General features: G+C 45.1%; 1 protein-coding gene across 1 annotated transcript in view; it reads right to left on the bottom strand.

Annotated features, from left to right (window-relative positions):
• Gad1 (glutamate decarboxylase) overlaps nucleotides 1–19,178 on the bottom strand; it is a 158,436-nt gene extending 139,258 nt beyond the window's left edge. The window contains exon 1 of the mRNA XM_075691666.1: nucleotides 19,040–19,178. Coding sequence (XP_075547781.1) covers nucleotides 19,040–19,088 — 49 coding nt within the window. The 5' untranslated portion in view covers nucleotides 19,089–19,178. The remainder of the gene's footprint in view (nucleotides 1–19,039) is intronic.
• Between the last annotated feature and the right edge of the window lie 833 nt (nucleotides 19,179–20,011).

Genomic DNA, 20,011 nt, shown 5'->3' with positions numbered 1-20,011 from the left:
TTTCTTTTTCGACGCATGCCTTACCTCCAGTTTACTTCAGCTGATTACGGAACCAACACGTTTTTCGGACCGTTCTTCTAACGTACTTAAAGGACTGTAAAAAAGGCTTATAAAACGCTTACCGTATATACGACCAATGGTATCATATTACCATGATAGATGAAATAACCTGCTGCTGTTTCAGAGAAATTCGGTTCTGGCTATGAGCAACGCTCTGCGAAATCAAACTGGCAACTCTCAAAAGAAAATGCATCGCCTAATACGTGCACATTTCAAGATCCTACCATTAATACTCTGCGTGCCTAATCATCATGGTTGAATGCAGATTCGAGGCGTTCAAGCTAAACGATAAACAGTTATTTCCGAACTCTCAAATATTCTGACACCAGCCTAGTCTAGGTTTAAACTATTTAGCCGAAAATGAATATAACATATTGACAGACAATCTGAGCACACATTTTTCAGCTCCACTTTGTCATTTATGTTGCATAGTGATCCTAAACCTTTTTCGAAAACTATTAAACCTACCAATCGTAACACGATTTTTCTGCTCGACGCCAGCAGCTTCCCTGTCGCTCATTCTGACGTTGCAAACGTTTTAAATACCATGTTGTCTTCCATTTTTACTGAAGAACCTACCGTCAACCTTCACAACTTTCCTTATTTTGTGCATCCACCGATGAACTATATTGCATTTGAAACAAATGGCAACGTGAAAATGATTACTCCTTCAAAAAAATCATTTGCGAAAGAAACCAACGGTATCGGCGCTAAAATACCTGATAACAATATCGCTATCGTTATGTTATCACTGGTATTCCACAAAAGAATAAGGGCGCCCGAACGCCTCAATGTTTTGTTAGTCACCGCTATACGGAGAAACAGAAAACAAATGCAGAGTAAATACAGGAAAAAAGAAAGTAATCATTATTAAATTGAAATGAAATGTGGTCACAGCGGACCATCAACAAGCATGTGGATTTATAAGCCATTCTTCTGCTTCATGCAGGTTCGTGATTACTATAGCACAATTAAGAGCATTTATCGTGGTATTGTGGTCTTGCGTGCACACAACAATGCATCTCTATTGGCAAAAATGTGTGTTGTCTGTGCTTGTTCATATTGTGTGGAGATGTTGAGTTAAATCCCGGCCCCTCTGACGACAGTAACTCTTCCACTGAATCCATGCCCAAGGAACTATTGGAAGGTCAAAATAAATTGGTAACGTGTGTAAGAGCGCTTAGCAAACAACAGACTAGCATGCAAAAACTAGTGGCTGATCTTAGAACCAGGTTTGCAGAGTTGGAAAAAAAGTTTCGCGTGTCTTTCTTTGGATGCAAAATTACCTGACCTAGAAGATGGGAGTAGGCGCTCAAACATGGTGGTCTTCGGTATTCCTGAAGATACGGATGAGGCAGAATTGGTCCTAAAAAATAAAGTTCTTAACGAAATTTTCACTGCAAAGCTTGACATTCAATTTCAATCCATTGGTAGAATTCATCGCCTAGGACGCCCGGGCAAACAAAGACCAGTCATAATTTATTTCCAGGATTTTAATGAAAAGCAGCTTCTGTTGAAAAATGCTTACAAATTAAAAGGCACCAGAACATCGGTCCAGAATGATTATTCGCGAAATACTCTGAGTACGCGAAGACTTCCATGAAACAGCGCAAAAGTTGAGAAGGAGCAGAGAAAGAAAGTATGCTTAATTAATGACAGACTCCGAGTGGACAATAAGTTCTTCGTTTGGGATGAACAAAAAGAAAAGCTCGAGAATGCAAATTCGTGGTAATCAAGGTACTCCAAAGAATGACTGGCGCGCTACGGTTGCAGCTAAAGAATTACGGGTTCTGAACATTAATGCTCGCAGCATTGTTAACAAAACTGAGGAACTTGAATCGGTTATCTTGAGTTACCATCCCCATGTAGTTGTGCTAACCGAAATGTGGCTGCATGACGCTATCGATGACACAGTTCTTTTTCCCCCGCCTTATCAGGCCAATCGTCGCCTAAGGTCATCGAGGAGTGGCGGGGTAGCAATTTTGGTAAACAAAAATATAACTGCTGTTCTTTTACTTCAAGCCAGTAACCTAGAAGCTGTTACATTGAAGCTTTTTTTCTGGGGTAAAGAATTTTTATTGTTTGCCGTTTAGCGAGCCCCTGACTCACCTGCGCAATTCCTTTGTGATCTTTGAACATATTGCATCGTTTACAAGAGATAATGTTCTGCTTATAGGCGATTTTATTCTACCCCACATAGATTGGGAGAATGTATCTTCCGTCACTGAGTCTAACTTGCACGTGAACTACCTATGCAATATGATGCTTTATCATAAGTTGCAACAGGTTGTCAAATACCCGACACGCATTCACGGCACGTCGGCAACGGTCCTTGATCTTGTTGTCGATTCATTAAAAACTTTTCTGTCTCAGTTGAACATGGCATTTCTGACCATGAACTCGTGTATTTCACATGCTCGTTGAACTCGTGTCCTGTTAGTAAAAACAAGACAATTACTGTTAAAGACTTCTCTCGAACCAATGATGAAAGCGTTCTAGATTACCTTCAAATATATCTTAACAATTTTTGAGGGCATGATATTACTGTACTTTGGGGCATATTAAAAAAATTCTTAATCACTTCCTCAACAATTTTATTCCGAGCAAAACTAAACGAACATCTGATACTACCTGGATAACAAGAGGAACCTTACACTTTAAAAGAAGAGATAAGCGCTGAAGACGTCGACGTGGTTCACGTGACGCAATCCCAGAAATACAGAATAACTTGAACCAAAAGATGGAACGTGCTAAGCGTCGGTACTTCCAGCAAACACTGCCAAATTTTCGCACCGCAAAAATTTTTGGCCTTTCTAAGCAAAAAGAACAAGGCAATTAGCCATATTGTACACGAGGGGAATATCAACGGAAAGCACAATATTGAGCGAGATTTTAATTGATACTTCCACGGTGTTTTTTCTAATTCCGATACTACTACATTTCATAACTGTGCGTCATGCAACTCTGCACCTGGTATTATGTCACTACCAGGTGTTGTTTCAATGCTACTCAACCTTAAAACTAAATCCTCCCAGGTCCAGATGACGCATCCAACGTTATTTTGAGGAGGTATGCCGAAGCATTAGCACCTTCTATAGTTGTTATATTTCAAGTGTTCTTGTCTTCAGCTATCCTGCCTAGAGAGTGGCTCTTGGCAAGTGTCTGAAAAATGTGACGCCACACTTGTAACAAGCTATCGTCCTATATCACTAACTTCATCATCACTTTCTTCTCACGAACACGGTTTTCGCAAGGGTTTTTCTACTGTAACACAATTAACAACAGTTATCCACCATTTTGCTAGTGTTCTTGGTAGGACCGGTCAAATTGATGCAATATTTTTAGATTTTAGAAAAGCGTTCGATCTCGTATCAGATAGCAAGCTTATTAATAAACTAGAATCAATGAACCTTCCAACCTACTTAGTGAATTGGGTGGCTGCTTATCTGACTAACCGCATGCAGTTTGTTTCAATTAATGAGCACTCATCACACGAACTTCCAGTAGCATCTGCAGTGCCCCAGGGCAGTATACTGGGCCAGTTACTATTCTTGCTATACATTAATGACATTACAAATGAAATTAAATGCCCTGTTCAAACCCGATTATTTGCGGACGATTGTGTACTGTATAAAAATTGATTGCCATGAATATCAATTAGTACTCAACTCTAATCTCCAAAGCATTCTTTCGTGATGTCGTCAGTGGAGCATGGAATTAAATACCAGTAAAACGGTGTACAGGTCAGTAACCAAAAGAAAATTTAAAGAAAACTGTCGTTTGTCTACAAATTAGGTCCCGAACTGCTTGCGGAAATCAGCGAGTACAAGTGCTTGGGAATCACAATAGCCAACAACCTCAGCTGGAGCACTCGCATCTCTAACGTATGTAACTCTTTGTTCAGGAAACTCTGCTTTCTCAGACATAAGCTAGACCGTGAACCTCCTAGCACTAGGTTAACCGCTTATACATCTCTAATTTGACCTAAACTCGAATGCGCCAGCATTGTCTGGAATCCCTATACAAAAACTAACACCGACGCTCTTGAAATGATACAGCGTAAAGCTGTCAGGTTTATTTATTTTAAACATCGTTCAAGTGACTCTACGTCTAGTCTAATGACGCAGCACAACATTCAGACTCCACAAATACGAAGAAAAATACAGACTAAAATTTGTTTTCGCTCAAGAATAATCTCTTGTCTGTAAACCCAGATCCTTATTTAAAACCTCTAATAGCACGTCGAACACGGCATCTTTATGCTGCCTCTTGAACACCTTATAAAACCCGAAGTAACCTTTTCACGTATTCTTTCTTTCCACGCGCCACAACAGATTGGAAGAACCTACTTTTTTCAGTTATCTAATGCTGATTTTTTTAGAACATATAAGTCTTTGACATCACTGGCATTAAGGTACTGCGAATTTATACCTACGCTTCTCTGTTTTTTTTGTGTTCGCTTATTCTGTGTCTCGCTAGCTGCAGTAACGGCCTCGTAAAATGTTTTTTTTTTCACCTGCGTGTGTGACATGCTTTTGAAAATTTGGTTGTATTTCAAGCGCGTAAACAACTTTATATATCACTGTGCTGCTACGCTTCATTGCCCTGCACTTGACGTTGCTATTTGCTAACATTTGTATGGTTCGTGCCTTTCTTCTTTTAATTTTTCTGCTTTCACAATTATTACTCCTCTTTCGCTGAGTATATGATCTTGTTATATACTAATATTCGTACGCGTTGCTTGGATACATATTTATGTACTTTTGTCCCTCCTGCTTGGACCCTCTTTAGGGCCTGCAGTATTCTGTGAATGAATAAAATAAATAAGGAACAACTGGACGAAAAGGTAACTCGCCGCAGGATGGGAACCGAACCCACATCTTGAGCAATTTTAAAACTACCGCCGCCGTCCTGCCATTTTCTTTCTTTGTGGAAAAGATGAGCCTTGAGAGCGTTCCGTCGCGCCGCCGGCAGCCAATGCGGAACTTCCTTTCAGCCTTGACCGTGACGTGGTACGTGAGCTTAGAAGCTGGCAACTGGCCAATATTTCCTCGTATGCTGCATGCCTCATGAGAAACTGCAGGCCCTCGCTATGCAATGAGCGAAAAGAGCAAGAGGATCGGAGCACCTAGTTGATATGCTCGTCACAACTGCACGAAGAAACAGACAGACAATGAAACCAGAGAAAGCATGGGGGATAATATCGTTATGCTTAATCGCTATACGTTTAGATACACATCGTGTGTTCTAGCGCTGCGCTTCCTCGTGAGCGCGACGACTGTGCAGCAGTGCCTCGAGCGTGAAGAAGGCGAAGATGTGCTACACGAGCTACCACTCCATCATGCTGCGCCATAATTATTCAGGACAACAACTTCAACAACAGCTTGATACCGCTGTGTATATATCGTGTAAAAACACTCCTGCTTCCTGGGGCCCTATAACTAAAACCTATTCCAATATGTTTTTATTCCAATTTCCTGACGTCAAATTTGCGTAACCGCCGACGCAAGCATCGGGCGGTCACCCGCAGGGTTGTCTGAACAGACCAATCAAACGCTCTCCTCGTTCATAGGAGGCCACTTTTGTTTGCTTGAAAAACGAATAACATTGTCTACACTGAGCGGCTTGTCTTATCTTATTGGCTGACAAGAGGCGAGGAGCACGCCCAAGTGGAGAGGGATTCGATAGGGCCGAGCCCCTGCACTGAAGACCGATAACCGGATGACGAAGGTGGCGCCAGCGTCTGCGATTGGTCCGCTTTCCCTTACTTTGCTTGCGGTGACTCGTCGACAATAGCGGCGGCATGCAACGGAAACTTAAGAATGACGCTAAAACGGATCCTCAGCAAAGAAGAAAAGAGTTGGCAGAACGAGGTCGCAAACGTGCCGAAAGTGCTCGAAAACGATACACGGCCACGCAAAAAGTTTAATACACTCAAATAAACCCATGCTCTCCGACAGCAGCGAGTAGCCAGTGCCTGAGCGATCGGCGCCAGCTATCTTTTATTCCATTCGGAACGGGGCAGCCTGTGGCTATTCAGAAGAAAATTCAGTTTTGTTCGGCATATTAATGCATCTTTATCGCGTACACTTCACTTTGATGCGTGAGTTTTTGCGGTTTTGTGACGTCACGTGAGAGGCAGGGGAAGTGGGCGCAGCCCGAGAACTTTTGACCAATAGCCGAGGGCTCATGGCGAAGAGACGTCGAATCAGAAATAACTATTTTTCTTTTGTTCGGTCAAATCCTGCATAATCCGTGTGTACCCGTTATATCAGATGGGGAGCTATCGCGGTTTTCGTGACGTCGCGTGACAGACAGGTGAAATGGGGGTGGTCCAAAAAAGTTTTTGACCCATCGCGGAGGGCTGATTGCAGAATTGGAATAGAAAAGTTTGGAATAGCTTTACGTTATAGCGCCCCTGTTTTCGTACGCATAATCCCCAAATTCACTATATTCACTATGACAGGTCACTATATATGCATATAGTGACCTGTCATATCAATTTTTTTTCTAATGTAGGACTATATGCCAGCGACTGCATAGTGTGCCATCGAATAACGAAAACATCTAATGTTGACGTGATTTCATTCGAACACAGGCTGGGTGAGCTACACTGCTTATCTCACTAAATGTTAACAAAACCTCGCCAGTCTTTTTCAATCGCTGCCGTCACAAGCCTGACCGAACTCTTTCACGATCGCCCTGTAACTCTAGCATTCCCCGTCAGAATATACGTTGGCATTCAACTTTCTTGTGACCTAACATATGAATGACATTACAAACTCTGCTAACAAAGCACTTGGATATATGTGCCGCAACCTTGCTCTGGCATTCCATTTCGTTAAACTTCTCGCTTACAAGACCGCCATATGTCAGAAATTAGATGTCGTAGCGCTTTGATCGCACATCAAGTGGATCTAATCAACACACCTGAATCAGTTTCAAAACCACGTGACCAGGTTCACTCTTCGGAATTCTATAAATTTAGCCATAACCGCCCTAAAAACGCAACTTAGTATTCTTCCTTTAGTACTTTAGCCTATCGCCGTAATGTAGCATGACCTTGCCTTTATCGCACCTGTTTTCCACGCCCTTCTAACACGTAAACACTTCATCCGACCAGCTTATCGCATCTGTAGCCACTCAAACTCAGCTTATGTTCAAAATGGCTACAAAACTTTTCAGCACTCCTTTTTCCTGCGCACGACCCACGATTGAAACGATCTGTACCCACGCAAACCGCCCTGATGGCTGACCTTTTTCACTTCGGTACTGCCATCAAATCATGTGATTATTCAGGAACTGTCAGTACTGCAGAATCAGTGCCCATACATGCGATGCCCCCTTTCAGGGCACTTGAGGTTTAAGAGAAAAAATTGTTTTCGTAATGTGGAAAACCTAAACCACGAACAGGGAGTGCAACCTCGGCCTATATATACAGGTTGTGCCACATAACTTGAGCCAAAGCTTTAAAAATGAAAGGCACTCCGGACGCGAGTTGAACTGCATTTATAACGTTGGGCACTGACCTACAATTACTCGGGCTATTCTTTATTTTCCCCTTAACTGAAGTATTCGTTATGTTCAATTAATCAACTTTTTAAGTTTTGGCTGCAGACCCCAATTGTGATACGCAAAGTTGTATGGCACCTTGAGAAACCTCTCAAAAAATTGTTTCCAACGCGATATATCTCACGTGGTCTTTTTTCCGCGTTCCAAAGAAAGCCCACGAAATATGAAAAAAAAAAGACACGTGACGGGGTACTTGCGCACTTTGTGCAATTGTGCTGCTCTCAAGCGTGCAATTGATGAACAAGGTCGGCAGCAGCGAGACTGGCCCTCGACAGGGCGTTATGCCTGGTGTAGGTATCTGGGCATGCTAGTTTTATCGCATGACGGCGCAAATGCGTGCTGCTGGCCGAGTGGTGCCGAAGCGATAAAGCGTCCAAGGAGACGAAAGAGAACACGGCTTTTATTTTCCGATCCTTGAAATGGGCAAGAGCTCGCAGCGTGCCGACGGAGTGTAATGGAGGCGGCGTTAGGGGGGGGCGGATTGATCTTCCAGTGACCTTCAATCCAAAAAGCACCCTTTGATTATAACGTGTTCGAAGACGTCAACATCTGCTGCAATGTACATTTGGCATCTCGTAGGCACATATTTTGAGGCATTCTTGATCATGGTATCAGGGATGGAGTTGCAGACTTGTCCTATTTTTTTTCTTCTAGGTTCTCTGATGTTGTGGTTGGTGTCCGGTATGCTCGATCCTTGACGCAGCCACAGAGAAAGAAATCGAGGGGAGTTACATCTGGCGACCGTGCCGGCCAAGCAATGGGCCCATGCCGTCCAATCCACTGCTGCAGGAATACTCCATGCAGCCATTTGCAAGCTTTGCTGCTGCCGTGCGCGGGAGCCCAATAAAAGTCAGTTGTAACTACGCGGGTCCTGTCCTTTTCTTCTTCTGTTGTCCGTGTGTCTTAGCGCCGTAACCCCAGTATTACAAGATGAACTTCCACCAACTAGCCCAACTTGCCGCTCTACTGCTCTACAACACGATCATGCTGATACCAAATATCCTTGATCGTCGCCAATGGAACTTCGCAAAGCAAATCCTCAAGCGCCCCACCAAAGATGTCGTTGACGTAGCTTTCGCCTGTAAGCATGTTATCAAGAAAAAAAAAAACACGGAGCCAATGATACTGCCACTGTAAATTCCAGGCCACACATTAACCGACCACTGATATTGACGTTTCAAAACCCAGTGAGGGTTTTCGTCGCTCCAATAGTGAGCGTTGTGGATGTTCACTTGGGCATTACGTGAGAAGGTAGCTTCGTCGGTTCACAGTATTTTGTTCCTCTTCCGTGTTGATTATAATCTAGTTTTCAAAGTCCTTTCTATTTTGGAAATCGCGGGGCTCCAACATCTGGTGCAGCTGCACGTGGTACGGATGAAGTTAACTCTTATGTTCTCTCCACACCAGGGACGTAGCCAAGGGGGAGTAGGGCTTATGAGGCTTCAGCTCCCCCCCCCCCGAAATTTTTTTCGTTCTGTGCTGTCGTGCACCACCGACCAAAACAACCACCGGTGCCGGAAATCATTCTCGATTTCGTCTAGAATGTCCTTTTTCACGCTCGAAAAGACATTTCGGAGCGAACATTGCGAACTCGGGCTGGATTTTGTGGTATTGTCCATGCACCTGGAGTCACGTAATGCAAGGAGTCCCATCCAAGCACAAAGTTTCAAGGGCGTTTGCAATCTACAGAATCTACGGAGCGCATAGATTTCAATTCCGAAACGTTATGGGTATAAAGTTCTCAAACTTTCGATGCGGAAGGTGCATTGAAATTTCCAAACCCTTGCTTTAGATTTTCAATTCTCGATCTTTGCGGGTTTAATGTTGTTTTAAGCATTCACTTTTCTAAAGTCGTATATCGGACAATAGAACGAGACAAGCCAAATCAACACACTATCAGACAAGTTGACAAAGCACGCAGCGAGGTCCGATGAGACGAAAGGTTGTGGTGGGTCATTTGTGCCGTCATGTCACAGAAAAGCATATCAACATTTTTTTCACCTGCGCCAAAGTATCGATGTCACGACACTAAAGCCAGCAAAGGTAACTACGTTCTTATTTATTTTTCTACTTTGACTTTTGTTTGCGAGGACACATTGAGCCTCTTCATTTTCGTTGTTCTCGCTACCCGCGAGCTGCCAGAGCCAGACAAAGCGCATGCGTTTTTCTCGTGTTGCCCCGACTATTACGCGGTGCACTTTGGTGCGCGTTCGTTTTTCTCTGGCCGAGTGGATTTTTGCCTGGAAGAGTTTTGGATGCCTTCTGGCTAGCATACGAGAAAAAGAAACAATGGACGCTCGCCGCCATCTCTGTGGAGACTCGACGGATTGCAAAGCGTTAGCTTGAGCACAACCTCTCCGGAAAGGCTTGTCTCGCCGGCGTAGTATACCGAACAGTATATGCGTATGCTTTTCTGTGGACTAAGTGTCTAACGTTTTCTTCGATATTCTTTCGGTAGCACATTAGGCATCCAAAGTAGGCATTCGATTGTGGCCAACGTGCTCTCCTTTGCGTTCTTCTTTTATTTAGGTTCTCCGGCCACACAAAAGAAAGAAAAAATACATTGTTGCGGAGCAGTGAATTGTCGCATGGTGAAAGTTCGATGTTTTAATTCTTTTGCGGAAAGTAATAGGTCACAGGACGCTTCATTTGCCAGATACTCTTATTATTCGCCGTATGGCTGCCGTGTACGTTGAACAATACATTTAGCTGGCCACTGTGAAGGGTTGGAGCAAACGATTCAAAGAAGGACGTGAGAGTTGCAAATACGATCCAAGATCGGACCACATGTACACCGTGCAATCATCCCAAACACAATTGCAAAGGTTGATGAGCTGATTAGACAAGAACGGAGGATAAGCGTCGATGAAGTGGCAGAACGTGTGACCATCTGTCACGGTTCGGGTCACACCATAATTCAGGGATATTTAGGTTATCGGGTTTTGTGTGCGCAATGGATGCCCAAGATTTTGAACCAGCGCCAGAAGACCGAGAGGCTTGGCGCTGCTTTGACTCATGTGATCCGGTATCACAATGAAAGTGACAACTTGTCTACAGTTGTGACCGGGAATGAATCATGGTGCCACTACTACGAGCCTAAAACACGATGGCAAAGCTTACAGTGGAAACATCCGAATTTATCACCCCCAAGGAAAGCAAAGGCCGTCATTTCCACCGGAAAGGTGTTGTTGACTTTTTTTCCAATCGTCAGGAGCCATTACTGATCGAATTTGTTAAACCTGGAGAGACTATCAATCGTTTCTGACATTGTGAAACGTCAGCTTGGCTGCGTGTCGCAACCAAGAACAAAGGGCGCGGAAAATTGACGAACGGGGTCATGTTGCTCCACGACAATGTCCGTCCCCACGTTGTTGATGTCGTGAACACAAAACTGGCAAGTGGGAAACGCTGCAACATCAGTCATGCAGCCAGACCTGTATACGACTTCCACTATTTCCACAGGGCTTGCGACTTCCACATTTTGGGGCAATGGAAAAAACAGTTCAAGGGGACCAGGTTTGTGTCGGATGATGATGTGAAATAGTCAGTTACAGACTTTTTGAAGCAGCAACCGAAGTACTTCTATGAGACAGGACTCGCGCGACTCGTTGCTCACTGGGAGAAATGTCTAAACGCTCATGGAGAGTACTTTTAAGTAATGTACTCCGTTTGTAATATATTCACATTGGTTCATTTTCATTTGACTCGCCCTCGTATATCTTGCAAAACTCCTGCTCTTTATATGTTCTCTCTGTTGCGACTATAATTTCGGTGCAATTACAATACACGACCAGTGGCAGCTGCTCCTGCGCAATACATTGGAACAAAGGACAGCGTCGTTGAGATTTTTCCCTGACCGCTGCACATGTATAAAAATGTAAACAATGTTCTTGAATGGCAAAGTTTCACTAAAATATTTGTCTTCAACTTGATCATTCCGCAGCGTTTATATTTTTTCATATCAGCGTCATGCACTGCTTTGCTGGTTTCGAACTGATATGGTTCTAAAGTCCGTGTGATATTTTCTTTACCTATTAAATAGACTAAAAACACGGAAGCAAGGATATACGTTATTTCGGACACACTTTTCCAGACATATGAGTATATTCTTTTATGAAAAAAATAGATATTTTACTTGTCTTGACAGTGCGTAGCGTTCAAGAATTCGTCTGCAGCATCTTTGGCAATAGCAATTCAGTTATTATTCATGTATTTGATCCCTCAACCCTCGACAAATTCTATAAGGAAGAGGGCTAGCTGCAACGTGACCCCCCCCCCCCCTCCCCTGAGCGAAATTTCTGGCTACGCCACAGCTCCACACTGCCGACTTTGACACTCCAGCTTCAGCACTCGCACTACAAACGATTGTATGTGGGTCTGAAGAAAACTTTGACAGAATATCTGTCTCGACGTCCTCGCCAAAGATTGAAGATGTATGTCGTTTCTTCGTAAAAGAGCCAGTCTGTCTCAGCGTTTCATGTGTACGCACAATCGTCATTGAGCTCGGACGCGTACCTGGATGCCAGCGTTGAAATAGCTCAACTGCGCGCTTGCTATGTGCACTTGGCGCACGTAGAGCCAAAACCATATCCGCTATTTCCTCATTGAAGTAAGCCATATCTGCTGCTCAACATTGGTCACAGCCAAATAGCTTTGCTGTGGAGAACACGCAGGGATACGGGCGCCTGAGGAAAACTGTATATATTGCAGTTCGCTGGGATTGGTTCAAACGAGGTACATAAGCTACGATCTACACCCGGTAAACTGGAACAACCTGCGGGAGCACTCAGGGACTGACACGCCGGTCACGGTGTACAAGTGTGAAGCCAGACGCGGCTTTCCCGATACTGTGACCAAGAAGCGATGCACACGTGCGGGGTGCGAAATCAAAAAATAGCGTCTGGTAGACCGTAAGTGTGAGAAGGAGAGCAGACGGGTCCAGTGCCAAAAGCGTCATGGTCTGAAGACTTGCGTAATTTTCCTTGAATATATATAGTCAAGGTTTTTTTTTAGCATTAATTAGTTTTGTCCCCGTGTGGTTTATCCGCTGTTATTAGAGCCCTAAGGTTTAAAGTTGTAGCATCATCGTTCACTTCGAGAACTACTACAAGGTCGTTTGTGTACAAAGGGAAGATTGTAGCAGCCGTCATCGCCTTATATCGTTCCCACGTGCTTCGCCCTTTCCTTCTTTCAAGCAGAATCAAAATGCTGCTTTCGTCTTTTCTTTTTCGTGGCCTTAGACATTTTATCGCTTCGGCAACGCTCAGCCAGCAGCATGCATTAGCACCGTCATGCGATAAGAGCCGCATGCCCAGATACCTACACCAGGCATAATACCCTGTCGCGGGCCAGTCTCACTGCAGCCGACCTTGTCCATCCATCGCACGCTTGAGAGCAGCACAATTGCACAATGTGCGCAAGTGCCCCGTCAAGTGTTCTTTTTTTTCATATTTCGTGGGCTTTCCTTGGAACGCGGAAAAAAGACCACGTGAGATATATCGTGTTGGAAACAATTTTTAAGAGGTTTCTCAAGGTGCTCTACAGCTTTGTGCATCACACTTGGGGTCTGCGGCCAATAGTTAAAACGTTGATTAATTAAACATAACTAATACGTTAGTGAAGGGGAAAATAAAGAATAGCCTGAGTGACTCTAGGCTAGTGCCAACATTATGCATTCGGTTCAACACGCGTCCGGAGTGCCTTTCATTTTTAAAACTTTGGCTCAAGCTACGCGAGACAATCTGTACAAGTGTGGGCTTTTTAATTTGTGTGCTCCAGCTCTCGGACGGCATCGACAGTTTATTTGTATTACTCGACAACTCGCTTTCGAAGGCGTCAAACTCGTTTGCAGCTGCTTTGGTTTTGAGTTTTGATATCAATTCTACGGGGTGCATTTCAGTTAACACCATGGGGCCATTGCCAGACTACTGTACAATTCGTTGAGAATTTGCTACGCACTGTTGTCTCGATACATCGAATTTTATATGAAACGTCGCAACCGTTGCTGGGTGCGCCCAGGAATGGTTTGATTCTGAAATGTCCGAGTATATTCTTTTTAGTTACTAGCGGTGTACTGCTCCATTAATGCTTGAATAGTTCATTTTTTTCATAGATAGCCCGCCCAGGAGAAGAATTAACCTGCGTTTACAGTAATATTTACGTCACCTCAACCTGTTCTGTCGGCGCGCTCGATCTCGTGAGTCCTGAAGAGAGGATTTCTTTTTTTTTTCGGAAGCTCGCTCTACTTTGCCCATTTCCTGAGGAATCATAAACTATATAAAGTGTTGAATGATAATCTACCTTTCTGTTGATGAATAATTTCGCTTCGCACTACCATCTCCTGAGCCTCCTAGTGAGATCACTTTGCACAATCACCCGTTCAATATGGCGGTCTTCACAATTTCAGTGCCGGGACCCTGCGTAATTTTTCTAGAACTATTTTGGATAGCTTCTCGCGGGAGTGAGCTACTTATTATACAAGAAGTCCTGGGCCAGAGGGTGGAGGATGGTTTCTCCTAACAAAGATATTTCCGCGTTATCCATTTCCCTCACTTGATTTTGTTTATTATGAACTTTGGGATGCTGAACTGGTTTGCTTACGGCCTCTCTATACGAACCATTAGGTATACGATCCTTGCACCTCACAACAAAACCAGCAATAAGTAACGAGCAAATTATCATTCAGGTGTGCCCATAATTAAATAATCGTGCAAATCGTCATGGTCGGTTTCACACTTCGCTACAGCCACGTTTCCAGGCTGCGGCGCTGCTGTCACGTGTGTCATCTTTCTGCAAGCTTTTGAAGTTTTCAAAAATATCAGGCTTACAACGTTGGACCCTCTTAGATGCTGCATGTTTCCTTGCGTCAGCGCGTGCGTAACATTGTTGCCCTTTGCATCGCTTAATACAGACATTCACTCAAACCGTACTAAATCTGTTTTCGAAAAACTAAATTGTGCAGTTTTACGTGCCGAAACCACGACTTTATTATGAGGCTCGCCGTACTGTGGGGCTCCGTATTAATTTTGACTGCCTCGTTTTTTAACGTGCACCCAATGCACTGTACACACGAGCGCATTCCACGCGTCTGGACGCGGCCTCCGGGATTCGATTTCGCGACCTTGCCTTCAGCAGCAGCACGGCGCCATATATCCACTGGGCCACAGCGGTGGCTCCTGAACCAGTTTCAGTTATTCGCCTTGTCAGTTTTTGTTGCCCACCCTCATGCCATTGTTCGTCTTTCAAAGGGGCAGAGTGACGCATAAGTCTGCGTTTAAACCGGCTGCTTGTTTATAAAACTAATCGCTGACGTTTTGCTCGCTCGCTGCGTGTGTCAGGCCTCCTGGAAGTTTTGTATAATTGTACGGTGCGTTTAAAACGTAATCTGGCGTGTTTGCACATGTTGAAGGCTTAAAGAACGCTGCAAAACAAAACAAACGAAGGTAGCTTCATAGCGTCGTGCACAGTTTTACTGCGCGGAATTTTTTAAATAGGTTTTTATTGCTTGAAAATAGCGGTTATCATTCTCTAAGAATCAGCGAAGGGAGTATTCATTCTTGAATGCTGGCTTGCAAAACTGCGCCAGCATACTGTCACAAAAAGAATCAAATAAATAAATGAATGCAAGGGAGAATTTCAACAAAAGCACAATGAAACAAGCATCCTGTGTAACAATAGTGGAGGAGCTACGCTGTTTCGTATTTAACAATCCGCCTGTTCTCATCGCAGGCGTTGCGTGTAGAATTATAGCTTTTTGGGAAAAAGTCGAGTAAGCCACTTTATGATAGGCGAGAATCTGTGAGTTCCGTATTCATGAGAAAAATGCGAGTAAAGTTTTTATGCGTAAGTTTTTACAACATGTCTGTACGCAACAAATGCAACTTTAAAACAAGTTTTATTATTTTATCATTTAGGTCGCTTTTCATGTTCTGCAGCTTACTGCTAGCTTACTAGTTCACTCCTATATAAGTAAACTAGATCTACCTTCATATTTTTCTACACTCAATCTGCTTACCTTCGCAATGTACGTAGAATGGTGTAGTTATGTTCTATATATTAATAATAATAATATATGGGGTTTTACGTGCCAAAACCACTTTCTGATTATGAGGCACGCCGTAGTGGGGGACTCCGGAAATTTTGACCACCTGGTGCACCTAAATCTAAGTACACGGGTGTTTTCGCATTTCGCCCCCATCGAAATCCGGCCGCTGTGGCCGGGATTCGATCCCGCGACCTCGTGCTCAGCAGCCTAACACCATAGCCACTGAGCAACCACGGCGGGTATGTTCTGTATATTCGTCGCGTATGATGATGAATAAAGTTTAATTCTTTAAAAGTAACACGCCAGTGATGACAGCGCGGTCTTCAACAAAGATATATGTCCAGGTATCGAGACGTCGGCCGGCCTGTCTGGGGCACTTAACCCTTGTTCACTCTACTTTTATCTCGCATTAACGAAATCGAACACACTTTAGTTGACTAGCCAGCGCTTAGCCTCCATGTACTCATTGTTAATTATTACCCGGTTTTACTCGACAATAAGAGCCATCACTATATCGCCTTCGAGTAGACATTCTTTTTTACAAACGCCTATTCATTTCTATTTGGAATGGCGTCGGTGTCAGTTGTGATAATATGGCCACAGAATAAATTTTAGAACACCGCCTGTATCACTGCCCACAATACGAGGATGGGGGGCTCGCCCTTCTTAGGACATCTTTAGGAAAAATAGACGGTAGGCGTTTTCCAGACAAGCAGCTCCTAGGCTACCGTGCCTGTATGCATCTGCGATGTACAAAGTCATCAAAACGCTTGAATTTCTTGGGGTGCTCCAGCCTGTATGACCGTTTGTGACGAATCAAACGATGATCGCTTCCCTGCCCGTGCAGACGTAGTGTGAACTTGTCGATTTTTTTCTGCTTCTCATCTTCCAGTCCCCTTTGCAATTTTCCCAGTGCAGGGTTAGCCAACCGAGCTCAACCTGGTTAACCTGCCTGCATTTACCTTATCTTTCTCTCACTGAATAAAGAAGATAAAAACTTTATAGCGATATTGGGTTACGACTGAGAAATTATTCGTAGCCTAAACCCATGTTATTTCGTGCGCATACCTATAGAAAGACCAACCTTTCATAAAAAATCACTATAGTAATCGAATAATGGCTCGACCGACTGCTGACGCTGAGCGGGGAAATTATACAAATGCACCTTGCAGAAACAACAGCGTCCAAGTTGCAATATGTGTCCGTAGCACGTGCCGGCGTGGACACGGACGACAACTTTCATGTTGTTTTGCGCGCAGAAAGAGCGTCAAAAGAGGGTTTCGCCCTCCTGCCGGATTGTCCGTTTGCCACCAATCGACTGCCTAGCGCGGCTCTGGCCTGCCTCAACGTTTGCAAGCGTGTTGTTGCTGGCGTCTCGCGCTTCCTCAGCGCTGATGACTTAGGCCAGCTGGGTCACAGCTGCGCGGGGCCGGTGCCAGCCATAACAAATACGTACGCCCCTCGCGACTGTATGCCGGGAAAGAAGCGCTGCCCTTCAAACCTGGCGCGGGGGTGCGTGTGTTGCAGTGTCGGTTTCACTGCTCGACGAGACGGGTGATCGTGCTGCCGTACCTGCGCGGCGCACGCGCACAGCAGCGGACGACGACGCGAGAGCGAGCCAGCGTTTGCATGTTGGTGCAAAGCCAATCGTCCGACCTTTTTTTAAAGGCAAACACTGAAGTTAGTACGGCTCTAAGCATGCTATTTCATTAGACATCTTTAAATTCTTTGCTTGTTTGATGACACGCGGACTTCACCTGATGCGTAACGTATTGCCGTGGACTTATTGCCTAAAGTTCGGCATCGGCTTCTTCGCTATCTGTATTGTGGTTTTATTCCTTGGGTTCAGTCTGGTTGCAGCATCAAAGAATTTCCCTTTTCATCCTCAATGACTTTTCACTGCTTTCTTATTATGGCATCCCGAACACTTGGCTGCAGTGTTCGTACCCTCACCGAGATCTTCTAATCAATGGAGGTCAATTCGGTCCACAAGCCCGGTTCTTAATTGGATCACGTGATGCACGTGAACTCGTATGACGCTAGCGTTTGAGCAAAGATTTGTCAATGCTTCTTGGAAGCAATACGCTTTACAATTTAAGGATCAGTACTTCAAGGCTTGCGGGATTTTCCTAAAGCCTTTATATCTTCCCAGTGCGTTCGACCGAACTTACTTGCGCAAGAGCATGCGAGGAGCACGATGGGTTAGTGTCGTAGTCTCGTTTTGCGAAGTGTTGCGGCTGGACGCCAGTGTGCGTATGGTAAATGTTATTGCTTGGAAAACTGTGATTATTTAGATAATTATGTAAAATTACTTATCAAGTTTTATTAACTTGCGTTTAGGGGCATTAGGATAAAAAAGACACTAAAACGCAGTGATTTTAGCGAGTGCGAAATGTGGCTTCATTTTCCTTAGTGAAGCCAAGCAACGAGATCGATACAACGCACACGGTTTTAGTTATCGGCAAAGTACATTTTATGCGGCCATTTTATTTTTCACTGCTCTTAGAGTTCAACAAACAAGTTGAAATGTGCATAAAACCTAAAGCATCAGGGTCTGTTTTATTTATTACAAGCACAATATTTTGTTTTCTTTTCTTCAAACAAAAGAATGCTGAAGTAATAATGTGCTGCCAACTATAGTTTGCGAATTGTCTAAATACCAATGTGCTCAGGCGTCGCTCCTGGCGGTAACAAAAAAAAAAAAAGAAACGAGAAGAAAGAAGACGTACGGACATTAGACGACCACCGTGTGGTGACGCAAGCTCATGTAACCAAAGCGTACAAAAGCTCGCCGGGAAGGCAAGATGTGGGAGTCTTACAGGCTTCGCGGGTGGTTGTAAGCGTTGTAGTATAAACCAACGACGCAGCGAAATCACAAACAATGGGTGGAAGTTTCGCAGAAGCCCACCACATCTCTGTATTAGGCGCAAGTGGTACACAAAAGGTCATAATGGCGCTAATGGCGCTTCGATACTCGTCAAATCGAGTGAAAAGAAAAGAAGTTGCGGTGGAAAGGGCGGCATGGCGGTGTCGCTCCGCGCAGCGGAGTCACCTTGGTCGCTACGCTGTCTTTGTGGTGAGTGTGCAAGGGTGTGGGGTGCTCGAGTGATAATTAGCGACCATCCTTTGTACCGCCCTCGTTCGAAGATTTCAGATAGAAACTAACTCGTAGCAGCGTGGTTGCTGCCATCGACGACATTAGTGCTCAAAGAGAACGCGAACCTCTCTTGACCCCAAACGGTGCCTGTCATTCCTACACTTTCGCACGCCGTGTTGAGACTACGGCCGCAACCTACGAGCGGGAACAGCTCCGGTTCGGGCTCAGGCACCCTGCCGCCGATACGAAGGGAGAGAGCGACTCACCTGTGTACCGCAGCTTGGACACATCCTCCGTTTTGTTCGGCGCGGCCATGACGGCTGGAGGGGTTGCGACGTCGGCGCTGTGTACTGGTGGATTCTCCGGTGGCACCCGGCAAGCGTGTCGGCGGCGCACTGCAGACAAGCCAAGCGCTGCTTTGCAATGCCGTCCACGGGCCGCCCCCGGACTCGGCGCTGCATCGATCGACGCTCGCTCATTGGCCGAGCAGCGGCTGTGACGTCAAGGACTATCCCCCCGTCCCACAGTACGGTCCTGCCCGAATGTCGAGATCGATGCTCGACGAAGCACCGGCAACGGAACGCGCTTCGCTGATGAGCGCCGCGCGGAGCCCCAACGCCGGAAAGGCGGTCGAAGAAGGCGAGCGAGCGAGGCCGTCCGCGCAGGCGGCAGGCGTGCGCGCCCACCCTTGGTCCCTGGGGCAAACATGGCGATCCACGGGTCGAACACAGTTCTTCATCTGCGCGCGCAACCACTCTAGTGGGGGACAGCGAAAACTGCCTGCTTCTCCCCTCCGCTCCTAACGAGCCTATAAATAGCTGCATTGACCCGATTTTGAAACGGCGGCCTCTCGCGAGTTCGGGACGTGTACGCGACAGCAATGGATGCGCTGCACAGCACCGCTCATCGCGCGGGTTCGATCCCCTGGTGAATCCATTAGGCTGGGAGCGCTGCGCATATGTGGGAAACGTACGCGTCTCGTTCTTTCACTACTAACGTTGTGCTGTAATATCAATGGGAAGCTATTAAAATGGCGTAACGAAATCACTTAGTGTAAGCAACAGCACTATCTCCGCCGTAAGCCTCTTGCGTTCTTTTAGGCTCTCTTTTGCGTTCTCTGGTACGCCAGGTGGCTTGCGGTCCCTAACCCCCGCTTGGGTGCCCTAATATAGATATATCTAGTGACTGGACTAACGCAATGGACACAGCTTATCCTTTCGCAACACCACATCCGTGCT

This window comes from Dermacentor variabilis, chromosome 5, assembly GCF_050947875.1.
Source record: "Dermacentor variabilis isolate Ectoservices chromosome 5, ASM5094787v1, whole genome shotgun sequence".
In the NCBI taxonomy this organism is placed as follows: domain Eukaryota; kingdom Metazoa; phylum Arthropoda; class Arachnida; order Ixodida; family Ixodidae; genus Dermacentor; species Dermacentor variabilis.
The sequence above is the reverse complement of the archived record's forward strand: the minus strand, read 5'-3'. Positions and strand labels throughout refer to the sequence as shown.